The following is a 16530-nucleotide window of genomic DNA, read 5'->3' on the forward strand; positions in this document are numbered from 1 at the left end:
CAAAATTAATGGTACTGTTTTAATATATGCCATAGCCTCTGAAACTTATTCTAGTGTTGACTTGATTTCTCTTTTCTTGAAGAGTTAGTTTCTTAAGAGTTTGGAAAATCAGGGATGTTTTGTGAAGGAATTGACTTGTAGGTTGTCTTGGTGTACTTCTTCATAAATTCTCAAATATTCTCATCCTGGTCCATTTAAATAATGTCAGTTATGTACAGTGTTCTTTTTAAAGTCTTACTGTTGATTTGGATGGGTTCCTTGGGCATGATATATATATTTTATATATATATATGTGTGAGAGGTATAATAAGGGAGAAAGATTGGATCCTAGTTTTGATACAGGAAGAAAAGGAAAATATGTGCATAAAATTCAGGGGAAGGTAAAACTGTGGGAGATTGGTAGAGTGGCTTTTCTTTCGTATTAAGGAACTTCATAGTAAAAATAGAAAAAACTACTATATCCATTATGTGTTTCAGTCACATAGCTGGCTGATAAGTTAGAACAGAATTTAAGTTTTGCTTCATTGTTTTGCGTTGTAAAGAAAAAAAACAGTGACTGGTCCATACAACCCTGTTGTATGTTGTATTCAGACCATGGTCCTTTTCTCGTAGAGTACTTAAATGTCAAATTGCCATTGGCAAGTCTTCGGTTAACATCAGGTATTAATACAAGTGATATTTTCCATCTTGAATTCCATTAGTAATGTAATTCTTGAGCACTATCAAGATTTTTTCCAAAATGTTTAATTGATATTTGAGAATGGAGTTCGGAGACTAGGATTTTGAAACTTAATATTTGTGTTAGGGCTTTTGTTCCAGTTCCATATCAAATATAACTTTATTTGGATATTCTAGACTTACTTCCTCTTTCTTGGATAATAGCTCTTTATGTGGAGAATATGGTGATATTCATTCTACTGCCAAACAATGGTGATTTCATCACCTTACCTTGTACAGAGTTCCACTAATTTTTGTAAGGTATACTGTGTGAGAATTTGGAAAGGTAATGGAACACATGAAGTAAATTCTGGATACCTAAGGCATAGTTATTCTGTAGTCTCTTAGGAATATCAGTTGATACTGCCTCTTGAATATAAACAAAGCCTTCCCTTTGAGGAATATTTTGTTCCACTCATGAATTCTCAGTGCATTGAACTTTAACCAAATACAAATATATTTGCTGTGCTTGATCCAGATTGATGTAGTGTTTTAGGGGAAAATTCTTGCTTATAGTTTGATTTTGTTTCACTTACAGAAGATAGAATGCAGGGTTGTAGTGGCACAGCAACTGTTCATAACTTGTAGATGAAAATGCATTGAGTCTTTTGGAAAGGCATTCCTTTTGCTATGGTTACAGTGCTGAGTCATTTGTGCATATTACAATAAAATCTCTAGTACTTACTACAGTCCATTCAAAACAAAGATCAAACTAAAAAGAATTTTTAGAAAAGGTTATAGTTATATCAGAAATATTTTTCTCTGTCAGCATAATAGCTGAAGTGTGAGTGAATATCTTAAATACCTTCTAAGACTATTGTGCTATATAAACTTGAATAACATGTAAAATTACAGATTACAGAGAAAAATAAAAGCTTAGAAATTGGATGTGGTTTAAACTGTGATTATTTGTACCCACTGTATCCTTTCTTCTGTGCAATGTTAAACTATATCAATATTTTGAAAAAAATGCTAGATGAATTACATTCTTAATACCACATTTGTGACACTGGGTCATTAAGTAACAGTGCTGAAGATTATAAAGTAGTATAGATGTCATTTGGCATAGGTTTCATGACGTGGAGTATGAAGAATTTAGTGAGTTGCCAACAATTCTTTTTCAAACCTCACAGATTTATATATTTACACAGGTTAGCATATTCTGTTTCAGTAGTTTCTGTGTCATAGTGTCATGCACTTATCAGGCCGTATAACTTGTAGGTTGGTCTGTTCTGAATGTAGATCTATGCACTGTAAACAACTCTCGAACTTGTATATGTAGAGTCAACAGAGCAAAATAGGAACTTCTGTGTTCATAAATTGGATGTGTAAAACCACTATTGAATACAGAAGTGCCTTTCTTCTCCTCTGTTGAGTTGCAGGGGATTCCACTTGGCTGGTCCAAAGTTAAGCTGTGTAATAAGTGAAGACATTCTGCCTCAGGGAAGACTGTTGATTCTTTGCCTAAAAGATGGGAGAAATTGTCTCTCGCCTTGTGTTTGGGGTACAATTACAGCTTGCATACTCTTAGCCTGCAACTTTGCTACTTCCATTTTTTTGTATTTTGTACAAAGAATTTTATAAGTTTCCACCATAAATTGGAACAGACCAAGAATAATGGCATTTCTTTCAAAGCATACACTTTTAATATCCATGAATATACATGAAAAAGATGGTATGAGCTATATGATGCTTTGTGGCAATCTGTCTTTGAAAGTGGAAGTTTTACTCCAGTTTTCAAAAATACCAGTCCTAAAGTTTTAAGATATAATGTGAAGACTGAACATTCTGATGTTTCGAGATCTTTAACTATTACTCAATGGTCAGGCTTTGTCTTCAGTGGGAAGACAGAGATTTTGTTTGTTTTGGTTTTTTTCATATCCTGAGTTAGCTCTAGGTCAGTTTAGAAAGTAAAATGGAAGTGAAAAGTTTGATTGGAGAAAAAAAAAAAGGAGAAGTAGCTGTTGGCCACCACTGAACTTTGATTTCACTTTGCTTTCTGAATATTAGTGTATCAGGTTTTCAACCCGGCCTTTCCAGCTTTCTCAGTTGTGCCAGTATGTGTGTGCTCATGTGTGTTTCTGCACTAGGGCCTTCTGTGTTTAATTGTGTGGTAACACAGAAAAAAAATAGCAGGGAGTGGGTAATCGTGGAACAGTTTTCTATTAGTTGCCTATTTACCCATTTCCTGAAACACATGAGAGAATGAAAATGTTCTGAGTGCATTTAAATTAAGTCTTAAGTGTAAGTCTTATCTGTTTTCAGCCAGAAGCTTTCAACGTAATTTCACTTTTATACTTTATAATCATTGTAGTACATATTGAGTAATAAATAGACAATCTGTTTGAAAAGTATTTGTGCACAGTTTTTGTGCACTGTGTTGAATACCTCCTCTTTATTTGTGTCTGATTTAGCACTGCTTTCAGTGAAGATGGAAGTGAAATGTAATTGAAAAGAATGTATTACAAGAGGTACTAGTCCCTCAAAGGCCTCTGTCCAGCACTGGGGAAGGAGGAAATCGGTCAAGTACAAACAATGTGGCTTTTATTACATTGGGTCAGCAATAATAAACCTTTGTACTTCACAAGACTTTTTTGTTTGCTTTTTTAAAGGATACTATCAAGGGTATTAAGCCTCATGCTTTCTTTGTATTAACATGGGACTGACTTAGAGCAAGAAACTGTTTCGGAAAAGCTGAGTTTCAGGACAGACCAAAAGATGATGATAATGTAAAATCATACAGTTATGGAGAGACACATATTTCTGGGTTGAAAAGAAAGGTTGCTAATCAGATGCCTACTAAGTACCCCTATTTAGACCTACCTAGTCCAGAGGGAGCTGCTGTTAAAGTTGTTGCATGGATTTGATCATTAGACTGTGTAGCATTAACTTCTTTGGAACAAAGTGCCTCTAAATCCTTTATGGATTCTTGCATTGGTGTTTGATTCTTAGTCATGAAAAATTCATTTTTGTTTTTCTCAGAGGAAAACATGAGGTTTGAGCTATGTTTTGTAGTTGTTTGGCTGGCCAGTTTTATTATTTTTTTTTTCTTTGGGTGTAATTGTAAGCTTTGTATTTGTAATTGTTTGATGGTGATATATGTGACCTCATAAGTTCACCTGTAGTGAATGACAGAGCAAAAGATGCTGGGACAATATTTCAAGTAACTGACCAGTCGTGTATGTTCTACAAAGGTGTGATTTGAAACTTTGAAGACCTTAGTGGCTGGTTTTTTTAGTTGAAGTTGCCTGAAAAGGATTTCAGTTTGTTGAAACTTGTTGTTGCTGTGACATAGGAATTTGTTTAGCTTTGGTTGCTTTATTTTATTTTGAAGGGCTTTTTTTTTTTTTTTGTAGAAAAAACCAACTAAATTTCTTCATGCTAAATTTGTGTAAAGGAACCAGCCAAAACAGTTCTGTATATACTTCCTGTCACCAGGGAAACTGAAGGTGAAGATAGAAGTGCTGATAAATGATGAGAGAGAGCTTTATTGTCCTCTTCGGTAAAAATTTGATTATGAAAATGAAACTTAGAAACAGATCCTTTTTTTTTTTTTCCAATATGAGATGTCGCTGCTTAGGCTTTTTTTCTCTCTTTACCATTTTTGGAACAGGGGCCGGAAATTACTGAGAAACACTTCCCATTAACTGAACAGAATAAATAGAAAATGGTGTGTTAATGATTTACTGGAATTGATTCTTTATGTACTACCAGAGGTAAACTGCAAGTTTACCTTCATTCATTATTCATCCTCGTAGAAAATTAGAAGCCTTTTGGCTTAGACTGCTTTTGGGACATCCAATTCAGAACACTGAGTGTAGTACTAATCCCAGCTCAAAAAGTAGGAACTGTATATTCACAACTCATACCTATTAATCACAACTCACACCTATTCACAGACACAAAAATCAAAGAATTCTCTGAAAAGAAATAAGGATTCATCACTTTGGATTTAATTGGAAAATGTTTCTCTCATAACATCTTTTATTACTTTTTTTAAACAATCAAGAAAAACCTTGTAGACTAAAATTTTGGGTTTTATGATACTTGGCATAGTACTTTACTCATCTTGTTGGTTTTCCTTCTTTCTGCTGGAATATGGGTTACTTTGAATCCCATTTTGTTTGTGGTAATTGGAAGATAATACACTTGAATTAAATATAGTAACTTTCGGCCTAAATGTCCATTTGTGTTAGGTTTCATTTTAAGGAAGCTGTTTCACAGTGGGTTTAAACACGTAAAGATAATTAAGCCATTAGAAAAGATTCACTTGGAAGCACATACTTATTTATAAAGAGTCCTGAATTACTCAAAACTTGATGGGAATTTTAAGCATTGGTTAATGTACAGAAAGCTAGGTGTGGGGTTTGCATGTCTTTTGTTGTTTGAGAAATTGTTTGGAAAGAAGCCAATAGGTTAAAAATTCTTCCCTTTAATATTTACATTCCAAGAAGTAGTTTTTGCTTATTTTAACCTCTCCCTGAATTCTGTGAAGAGTTCTGTGAATAGGATTTGAATGTTAAAACTTTTTAAATTCCAAAAAAGGTCTTTCTTGTATAATTTCCATTTTACAGATTCTTCTTCAGCTATTAAAATGTGACAATTTCTGATAATGCTTTAACTACCTGAAATACTCATCAGATGAAAGAGAGAATTTAATGCTTTCTAGTGTTTTTGCTTGGCAAGTGTTACTAGCCAGACTGGTACCTGATTCTTAGCATAAATATACTTGTGTTTTAAAATATAATAGACTAAGTTTTTAAAAATGATATTAATACAGACTGATAAGCTTTACTTCTAGCAGGTGTTCGGTATAATTTAAAATACACTGTTTCAACAGGCCTTAGTTCAGGAAGTAATATAAAACTTAGTTTCTAGGTGAAAAAGGAGTTAATCTTTAAAGGTTTCTATTTAAGGTTTCTATTTCAGCTGTTTTTAGAAAAAAAACCAATTTTGAAGTTATGATATAAGTGTACTTCAGTTGTAAAATTTAAACAGATGAAAGTAGGAGTAATGATTTTGCAATGTCCTAGTTTCAATATGGAGGAAAAGCTTTATCATTCACTCATCCGTTCATCTTCTTTTCATAAATGCATCACAAATTGCAGGTTGTGGAAGACATCGAAAGAGTTGGAAAAATACCATTGAAAAACAAAGTAGGGAAATACCCATTTATGAGAATTGCTCTGAAGATTGTGGATATTTAAAGTTTTGAGAAGGGAGATGCATTTACAATCAGTGTTCTAAGAGGTGTTAAGAAACTGAGAGGATTTATGGCCATCATAACTGGCAATCTAGTTACTTTCTGGTTTCTTTTATTCATTGGTCCCTAGTATTTCAAAGTAAATTTAAAAAGAAAGAATAAAGAGACAGAAGAAACTGTCAAGAATTCTGCTTGTTTTGCTTAAGAACACCCTGATATTTACAATATTTTTGTAGAGAGACAATCATTTGTGAGCAAAAAAAAAAATTCCAAAGCCTGAAATTACAGAGGAACTTGCATCATTGATGTTCAGTTGATTGGCACTTTCTGGAAATCAGAAACATGTATCTGAGCTATGTGGAAAACAGGAAACTTGACTGATGGGTGTTAATTAGCCTGGTGATTCCGATGTCATTAGTTCTTAAGGATTGTAGTTCTGTAAGATTTAAATGGGTGGGTCAACAACAAGAGTTGTTGACACAACTTCTTGGTATTCTCTGGCATATTGAATCTTGTGTGAAATTGAAAAGAGACTAAACTGTATTCCAGGTGGTTAAGTGTAATATTTGTGCTGTGTTGTTATAGGCTCCTTGTATACCAAATAAGAAGGAACCTAAGAATTACCAGATCTTTGGGATCTTTGGAAGTTTTTTACAACATCCCCTTTGAATCAAAAGCTAGGCTGTATTTGAATGTGCATTGGTACTTTTTTAAAAGTTTAACTGACCTGGGATAAAGAATTCATGACATTGAGCTTTCAGTGGATGAATAGAAGCGTCATAGAAGCAAGCTTCTTTGGTAGGGCTTCCCATGGTGAACACTGCACATGTATCTCTGTTTTCTGTGCTCTTAAGATCTTAATCAGACTGTCTCTGATTTCAATGCATATCATTGAATGATACAAAAAAGCTCTGCAAAAAGAGTGATCAGGTATTTCTTTCATTTATTCAGCAGTATGAGATGTGCAATTCTAGAGGGAAAAAAAGGTATCCTATAAAACCTCCTCTAACTTTCATTATTTCTCTGACATGTTTTTCAGTGTTAGAACTGAACCCTCTAGAGTAATGCAGATCCATAAAAGCAGTGATCTAAGATTAATAGTGAACAATCCACAGCCGGCTTTCAGAACAGTGAAGACACTGAATTTGGCATTTTCAGAGATACTGGTGTATGTGTTGACAAATTAATAAAAGTCTAAACTTTGCTACTGTGATGTCTAAAATCATCATCCTCATTTTGAGTTGCCATAATCATGTGCCAAACACATCTTTTGTGTTAGAAGCCTCCAGTTGCTTGTGCCTTGTGGTTTTCCTAAATCTTTCTCCCAAGGGTTAATCTCCTGATTACCAGTCTGTTTGGGCAGGCTGGTTTTCCTTTGCAGTGACACTTTCCTACTTCTTTGTCAAGAATTACTGACAACCCCCATTTCCTAGTCTAGGCTGTTGAAGTTACGTGCCAAAATAAGACAACGATTAAACGGCAGACAAAATTTGACATTCAGTAGTTTGCAATCTGATACAATTAGTTTAGTTAATCTCTGATATTTTACATAATAAAGTCTTTTGTGCTTGTGGCTATCAGTAAAGGCTAATATGTGTCACAGTAGGAAATACTTCTGACTGTAAATAAAAGTGAATGCATCTGATGATTTTTGTAGGCATCATCCTGCATCCCTTCTGGGACTCAAAAAGCAGCCCTTGGGGTCATAGAGCTCACATGACCTAGTTTATTCTTCATTAAAACAGATGGTATCTATCTGAGCAAGGCAAACTTGGTTTTAAGAAAGAGCTGGGGATTAAAAGGATGGGAAGCTGAAACAGCTGGGTCTAATTAATGGGAACAAATAAAGAGACAATCTAAGCATTACATTAGACATCTACAGCAATAGCAAAATATTCACTACATGACTACTCACTCAATTGTTTTAGCTGTTCAAAAGTTGCAGGATTGGTTTACCTAGCATCAAAAGTATCTGAAATTGCATCAGAAATGTTCCCACATTCTTTATTCTTTTCTGCCAGGCTTCAAAGAGAACAAAGTCCTGAAAACTGGCTATGGTGTTTTTGCATGGTATTAGGGAATCCTGCTTGTTTTATAAGACTGAAAATACCCCACTTGTGTTTGATATGTAGACCAAATTGGTCCTCTGCAGATTTTGGCCTCATCTCTGTGTTTAGCATGAGGTTACCTAATGGTGAAGATGACTGGCATTCCTTCAAGCTCTACAACCACATAAAATTTGCAGTGGGATCCAAGAATTTTATTGTGTCTGTTGTAAACAGATTATACTGGATTAGTGGTTAGCATTTTGCATATTTTATTCTGTTTGCCCATTTAGTCCTAAAAATCCTGAATTGTGTTGCAAACATCACAGGCCGTCTTCTTGCTGTTATTACTAGTGCCCAGAGACCTTCACTTACTATATGTTTTAGCAGAGAGAAGGGGCCTGTGCAAATAAACTACAAATAAACCTTCAGACTTTGTAAGAACAGCTGTTTTCTTGAGGTATGATCTTCTCATGTAGACACTGTTTTGCCCTGAAACTCTGGTAACATGTACTATAATAAACAGATAGGGATATATATGTAGAGAGTGTATGAAGCCATTGCTCTTCCTCCAGCAGGGTAGTACTTGGTAGATCCCAGGACTAATCCAGAATGGTATGATGTGCCTCAGGTTCTATTGGTTTGAACCAAATACGAAATAAACATGAGTAGACTAAAGTGCAAATCTGTAAACGCTGTTTTGCTTCATTCTTAGAGACAGGTATAGAATATTTCAATTTTAAGGTAATCATAAGGAATGATTACTTATCTGTCACAAAAGGTCAGCTTTAGTTGGTTCACACAGCTCTGCTCTGAGGTGATCGGGGGAAAAAGTTGAACAGTTCTTTCACAGGGATTAACAGAAATTGTTCCATCAGTTAGTTGTCTCCTCACCTGGAGTGGTGCTTTTATGGAAGACAAATAACACTGCCTTTTTTGCTTCCAAAGACCTTCCCTCAAATTTATTGTGCTGGACCTTCATCTTGCACAATGCCACTTAATGCTTCAGGTTTTTAATTTTCTTTTTATGAATCTGATAGGCAGAATTTCCATCTAGTCACAACACAACAACCTGTTCTTAAAAAACAGATTTTCTTGACTCTGCTAAACAGCCACTATAACATCTTGTTGCAGCCTACCACCTTGACTGTCATCCTGTTTATCCCTCCTCCCTATCAATTGCAGGGAAGAACATTTTAATGGCTAAAAGTATGAGCAAGTTTGAAGTGATATTTTTAATTATGGTAGTTTATGTATGTAAACTTTATCTGGTTGTTTGAAGACTGTCTAGGCATAAAACAGAACAAGAAAAAGCATAGCAGTTAGTCCTATGGAAGAATGGTGGGTGTGTGGGTACTGCCAGCTATAATGCAGGCCTAATGGATTTTATGAAAAGACTTGATGGGGAAAAAATACATATTATGAGAGGAGATGTCTGAAAACAAGTGTTACATGGCTTCTTGCTGTGTATTGTCTTGATTTTCATAGTTGCTTGCAACTGTGCTAAAAATGTTTGAAAACAGACTGCCTGGGATCAGTTCAACAATAAAACTGGTTAGGGAGGTTCTCTGTTCTCGCCTGTCTGTGTGGTCCTTTGGTTTTCCCAGAGGCTTTGTAGATTAGGGCCTTGCCACTATTCTGGAATAGCCTGCCAGGCTTTGCTGTTCCTGGCAGAGATGTTTTTAAGGAAGAAGTATTTCCAAAGTTAGAACTATTGCTAAATAAGTCCCTGATAGGTTCTTTTTTGAAAATAGATGGGGCTTGTGATTTCTTTTATTACTGCTGTTGTTTCTAACCAGTGGTTTGTACAGATAAACTAATGGCATCAGGAAAAGTAAAGCATTCTGAAATAAAAATTTCTTAAACAAGTAGAACAAGTCCTGAAACATGTCATCACTAGAGATATAGGAACAATTAGATATATGTTGACTTTTGACTTTCCTGTTGGATATGTCTGTGGAAGCACTTTGTTCATACAAGTATGAAAATGCATTTAAAACCACATTTGCTGAGTCCACATTTGGAAGTCTCAAAAATGAAAGATAGTTTCTAATTTCAGTGTGCCATATGACTATCATTGTTCTTCACAGCGTTTTTACTCAAGTTTAGATTTCAGCTCCTAATTCACAAACAACCCAAGTTAATTTTTATTTTTTTTTAATCTGTGCATGCAGTATAGATGTAAATAATCAGTATTTAAAGCAGCTTGAACAGATCTCTGCTTGGAAGCTCTTGGACCTTTTTTTGCTGTTTGTTTGTTTGTTGGTGTTTTTTAATATTACTTGTTTGAGGTTTTTTTACTGCAGAAGCCCATCCCTGAGCAAATAACTGTTTGCAGGTATAGTCATGCAATACGACTGCATTGTGAAAGGATTTCATTGCATGATAAATTTTCCAGGGTAACCTGATGGTTTACTTTGCCATAACAGCAGGCTTTTTCTGACACCTGTATGCAGTTTTTATAGTTAAAGAACTGTAACCTGGGACAGGTGGGAATGTATTTGATAGAATCTTTTGTGCTTGGGCAGTGGTAATCCTTGATGTGTTTGTGTAGTGAGAACTTCTATCTTGAAAACTGGCTTTGGAAGCTGTATTGGTAGTGGAGCTGCAAATTCCATAAAACTGGATTGCTGGAGTTAGTAGTTTTTAGTTTGTGGGTATTTTGTTTTTTAGTAAATGCTATGTCTTAGCAACATTTTAAGTGATTGGAAAGAAAAATTGTTAAATAACATAAATTTTTTCAGCTGAGAATACACATACAGAAAAGTATTTTAAATGTAAGTTGAAGCTACCAGAGGCAAAAATTCCCTTGTTCTTTTCTCATCTCCCCAGTAATGCAATTTTAGAAGTTCATATTGTTAGTTTCTTGCTCCTACCTATTTCTCAAAAATGTATTTCCTTTCACATACGTACTCCCTTTTCTGTACCTGTTGCACATTTTAGGAAATTGTCTGTACTATATATTGATGGTAACTGATCGACACAGTCTGAAGTCAAGTAACAGACCAGTTAATAATACTGTAACAGGTCTGCATGCTGCCTTTCCGAGGGTATGTGCAAAGAATAGGACAATTGCAAGCTGAAGTATAGGCTTTTGACATTTCTGGAGAGTAACCTTTTGCAAGTTAGGTACTTGTTTTGAATGCCAGGTGTCCTTTATATTGGCACATATTTCTGTCTGAGAATGGGATTAAAAATACCTGGTGTACTGTTGCAATGGAACCTACATGGCATTGTTTAATGAGCAGAAAAGCAATAAGAAACCACCTAATAAGCTGAAATATGTGTTTGTCTTCAAATGTGTAACACTGTGCTGCACAACAAATAGCAGTCTGGATAAATGTGCCAGTTTTAACTTTGATTTCAGACTAATAGAGATAGTTCAGTTATATATGATTGTCTTGAGTGCAATGCACTTAAAAGGAACTTCAGTGACTATTGAATAGAGAAATGCCTAATTCTTTATTTAAAAGTCAATATGTTTTTATTTTCCCTCTTTGTTTTTTAGAGTGAAATGGAAAAGGAATACAGTAGCTATAAGAAAGGTCAGGCAGCTGCTGTTTCCAAGTGATGTAACACTGAGCACTATAAGCAGATTTTCGAAAAATTATTAATTTTTACAAGGATCAGCAAATTTTATATGTATTTTTCCATTGCTTCCTTATCCTACTGAATCGCTTCACCTCTCTGTGCACATTTAAGTTGATAGTCTCCTGACCTGAATAATTTGAGTAGGTTTTAATTTAACAAATTATCATTGTTTTTTTTCCCTTTTAATGATAAGTTGATGTTTCTGCTCCAACTTTTCAGGCACAGGTACCTTTGGACGTGTTCATCTGGTGAAGGAAAAAATGGGCAAGCGTTACTTTGCACTGAAAGTAATGAGCATTCCTGATGTCATTAGACTGAAGCAAGAGCAGCATGTGCACAATGAAAAGTCTGTCTTGAAAGAAGTCAACCACCCTTTTTTGATCAGATTGTAAGTTGTATTTTTTTAATTCATTTCATTCCTACAGAAAATGCAGTTAAAGTAGTCCAGAGTCTCATTGCAAGTTCTTATGTATTTAACCAACATTAACCATTTGATTTCTCGTATGTAATCTAGATTAAAATAGACTTTGGAATGAAGTTCATATTTTAGAAGAATCAAGAATTTAAAATAGAGGCATAATTTAAACACTCAGGAAATAATTTATTATAAGGTATTTTCTCTCTTTTATTTTCACACTACAGAAGAGACATTTTCTGAAGTGAGGGAAAAATGCTGATAATTGTTAGGATTGGCTCATCAAAATGACTTCTAGAACTATCCTTGATGTTAGAATGGCAATGAAAGTATTCTTACGTGTATGTGCTGTAGCTATTAGAAAATAGGTAAAGACATTCCTAGACTTAAATATCTAGGTATTTAAAAACTTAAGTGAACTATACTTTTGCAAACTTTATTTTTAAAGAGTTTAAATAACTGCCGCACTTCCTGAACTTAGGTATTCCTGTATTTAAGGTCGTCAAGTGATGGAACCTATTGAGAAGCATGATTTAAACACAGTTCATAAAGAATGCTTTTTTTTTTAGTGGAATTGAGGTAACTCTAATGATCCCTATAGTCCCATTGTTAAAAGAGATAAGGTATCATGCGTTTCTGTTCACAGCACCACAGCACTTCTTGAGTATCTGAGTCAATGTGTATTAATGGGGTAACTAAACTTCTGGTAATGGCAGGTTAATTTCCATTTATATTTTCTCTTGCATGGATGCATGGCTGGCTATTAACCAAGATTTCTTTCCATTTACATGCTTTAATCAGTTTTACATAAAACTAGACAATATTAGCCTTAGTTAATCTAGCTGCAGAGAGTGCAGCTTCCTGCCATGGTTAAGCAAGTATCGGAGGGAAAAGAAGAAGGCAACAGCATGGTAGTCATTCAGAAGATGGAATGAGCCCTGCAGAAGGAAGCTTTTTCCCTGGTGTGATGTTGGCTTTTTCCAGCATCATGATGCTATTAGTTTCCAGCTAGTGTTCAGAAAACCTGTGTGTGGCATAGTATCAGTTAGACAAATTCTAGAATATGTAGAGATTAAGATTCATGGAAGAAAGCAGGATGGAGAGGCTGAGTACATCTGGTTAGACTGTTTTAAGTATGGATGGAACGGGACAAACGGGATTTTGTATATATATCTGTGTACATCTGGAAATTGTTTACAAGAAAACCTTACGAAAACCGACAAGCAAACTCCCAGACAAACCCCATATCAGTAGGTCTGTGTGTCAGGAACAGCAGGAGTAGAGGAATTTGGGTGAGATACCAGAGACAGGGATGGGAGGATTCATGTTCATACAGAAGTGATCAAAAATCCAAACAGGGGAGTTTTCCTGGATTTCATTCACACCTTATTTACAAGAGACCAGATTTTTCAGGTTGCCAAAGGACACAATTCATAGTTCACTTTGTATGCAAGGCACACACATATTCTTCATGTCTTCTAGAACTCTGCCTTTTCTGTTGAAATGTCCAGTGAGATGTTGCATCAGCTATGCTCATGTAATTGTCTATGTGATGCCTTTTTCCCTTGGCAGAGGAGACTCCAAGCAATGTTGTTGAAGTGAGGTAGTTAAAATTCAGGTCACAACAATATTTATGTGCTTTAGGTTAAACAAGACTTTGTGGATGATTATCACTAGACTGCATGACAAATAACACTTCCTGCAGCTTTTTGTGTGACTAAATGTTTTTTTCAGCCACCTTCTGCTGAATATATGTGTGGGGTTTTTTTCTATTAATTGTTCTACTGTAAGTCTTACACAAAAACAGGGAAAAATTACATAGTGCAGCTTTAATACCTTTAATGTGTTTTATCTATATGGTCTGTTTTTTAGGTTTTCAGTTAGTTTCACTGTCTTTACCACTGATAGTATTCTCCTTTGGTTGCAAAACACGGAATAGGTCTCATTGCAGCATAATATTTCAGGATAATATGATGGAAAATTATAAAGTAATGCTGCACATAATTGATTTCTGGTGTTCAGAAATTCCAGCTATCTTCCTATATGTAAAGAGTTTCTTTTTTTTTTTCCTTTTACTTTTGAGAAATACCTACTATAAACACAGGGATGTACAGTTTTTCTGTAGACACTGGAGTTACTAATCTACATATTGTTTTAAACAATGTTTTCTAAATACTTCTTTGGTGCTTTTGTAACAACTGATCACTGGAAATTCCTTGGCAATCTTTATTGATGTGTTTGAGTAATGTGTCATACTCACTGTGGTGCAGCTCTTCATAGTGAGATGTTTTTGAAGAGAGGAAGAATTAATAAAAATCAGCAATGTCTTGTATAAGCTAAAACAGGTTGTTTGTCTGTAGGAGTTCACAATAGCATCTAAAGTTTATGTAGTAATCTGGAATTGTAGAGTTAATGATTCCACGCATGATTCTAATCATAGCTTCTGTGATGTTTTTTTTCTCTTTTTGTATTAAATTATCATTTAAAATAATCTGAATTGCAAGTACAGAAGTTCATTTTGCTCTTTTTCATGTATACCAAACAATGGATCCATTTTTCAGTGGATAGACAAACCTTTAAAAGTCGATTTTCAAAGAAATTAATTCCAGTAAAAATCCTGTGCCTAATGATGTAGATGTTACATTTTTTCCCCTCTGTACTGTCAGATTTTGCTCTTCCTCTCCCATAAAGATGTGGCTTGCTTTGTTTCACCCACTCCTGCTCTACTTTCATTACTTATTGTAGGTACAGCTTTACCTAATTGCCTAAAATACATTTTCAGAGTGTTTTTGCATAGTCAGTAAAGATAGTATGAACATCATCAATAGCCAGTTAATGATGCTGATGACTGTGTTAGGGAAGAAGTTCCATAAAAGCAGAAGACAAGCCTGGGCTCTTCTTTCTCCTTCACTGAGGGAATGGAAGAGCTGTAGCTGATGTCTGTTAGTTCTCTTATTTCCTTTGTTGCCTCAGTACCATTGTGAAAAATAAAATCTTCCTGAGTAAAAGTCATTCATGTGTTCAGGAGCTCTGTTTCTGCTTATCTTTCCTGAGGCTCTCTGCCCTGATTAAGCTCAAGGTACTTGCGATACTGGCAAAGTGCTGAGTAGAGGCTGAAATAGCTTCTGTTCTTGTATCACTGTATCAATAAAGAAGGTGACAGTGTTCTCTACCTTTTATTATGGAATTAGGGATAGTTCTTTTTTAAAATGATAGCATTCCTCAAGATGCTACCAAATACTTGTTTTCTTTTTAGCTGCTGAGCTACATTTAGGGGTGTGGTGAGTTGTTTAATGTAGATAGAATGAAATATGGCATAATTTAGGGGCGTGTGGAAGAGAATATTCCTCTATTCTGTAATGAAGCATTTTAAAGCCACATATAATTATTTTCTTTCTTCCTTACCTCTTCTTTCTGTTACTCTGACTACCACAGAAATAGCTCTTAAATTAAAGGTGGCAGTCTGAGGAATGGAAGGTACCTGTCCTTAGATTAATTCTGAAGTACATAAATGAACCTTGTTTTGCTGTCATTTTTGCTTTTCTGTTGTTTTTTGTGAAAGATGCAATAGAGAAGCAAGAGTTGTCGTCTGATGCTTTAGTTGAGATTGTGTATCTCCAGGGAAGAAAGCATAGGAGAGAAGGACAGCGCTTTGGTGTGTGGCTTTGAATGCATTGTCTTGAAAGTCTTTACAAAAGCAAACCCCCATCACTTGATAATGCTTGATAATATAAAATGTAAGGTGTGTAAAAAATGTTTAGTCTTTATATCAGATCAGTTATTTGGTGCTTAGAAGAGGCCTGTTTTTTACATACAATGAAACAGAATCTATGAATTTTTTTTTTCTTGGCCTGTACTTGTCGTCAGCTATCTGGTTTACATTACAGGTTAAGGCAACTACTTGAATGTCTTACATAATCCTGGATTCATGGGGGTTTAATATCTGCAGACAAGGAATCAGAAATTAGTTATGCACACGGTTGGGGCAGCAGAGGCCATTTTAGAGACATTTACTTGTAAAGTGAATCAGAGACGTAATTTCTTTATTCAGTAAAACAGTACTTTTGTTACAGATTTTGGACCAACCACGATGAACGTTTTTTATACATGTTAATGGAATATGTGCCAGGAGGAGAACTTTTTAGTTACCTGCGCAACATGGGGCGTTTCAACAACAGCACAGGACTGTTTTACTCGACGGAAATTATTTGTGCAATAGAATACCTGCACTCCAAAGAAATAGTTTACAGAGACTTAAAACCTGAAAATATATTACTAGACAAAGAAGGACATATCAAGCTTACTGACTTTGGATTTGCAAAAAAACTGGTGGACAGGTAAGTGGGGTTTTGTTCTGATGATCAGATTTTGCATGCTAAACAATTAGAAAAAAATGTTTGATTTTAGGTGCTCAGCATTTGATTTAACATTGCATGTGGTTCACACATGTCAAATCCCTTAATAAGAAGGAAACAGTCATCTTAAAATGTCTGTATGGAAAGCAGTATTACTCCTCAGATATAGATATATGCCAGATAGATATAACCAGGAGCAGTATC

General features: G+C 35.1%; 1 protein-coding gene across 1 annotated transcript in view; it reads left to right on the forward strand.

Moving 5' to 3' along the window:
• Positions 1-16530, forward strand: part of PRKX (protein kinase cAMP-dependent X-linked catalytic subunit) — a 57798-nt gene that overhangs the window by 15549 nt on the left and 25719 nt on the right. Inside the window, exons 2-3 of the mRNA XM_005516840.3 lie at positions 11776-11944; positions 16045-16308. Coding sequence (XP_005516897.2) covers positions 11776-11944; positions 16045-16308 — 433 coding nt within the window. The remainder of the gene's footprint in view (positions 1-11775; positions 11945-16044; positions 16309-16530) is intronic.

This window comes from Pseudopodoces humilis, chromosome 2 (genome assembly GCF_049639895.1).
Source record: "Pseudopodoces humilis isolate 2021_Gansu_Grassland_sample_001 chromosome 2, ASM4963989v1, whole genome shotgun sequence".
Taxonomy (NCBI): domain Eukaryota; kingdom Metazoa; phylum Chordata; class Aves; order Passeriformes; family Paridae; genus Pseudopodoces; species Pseudopodoces humilis.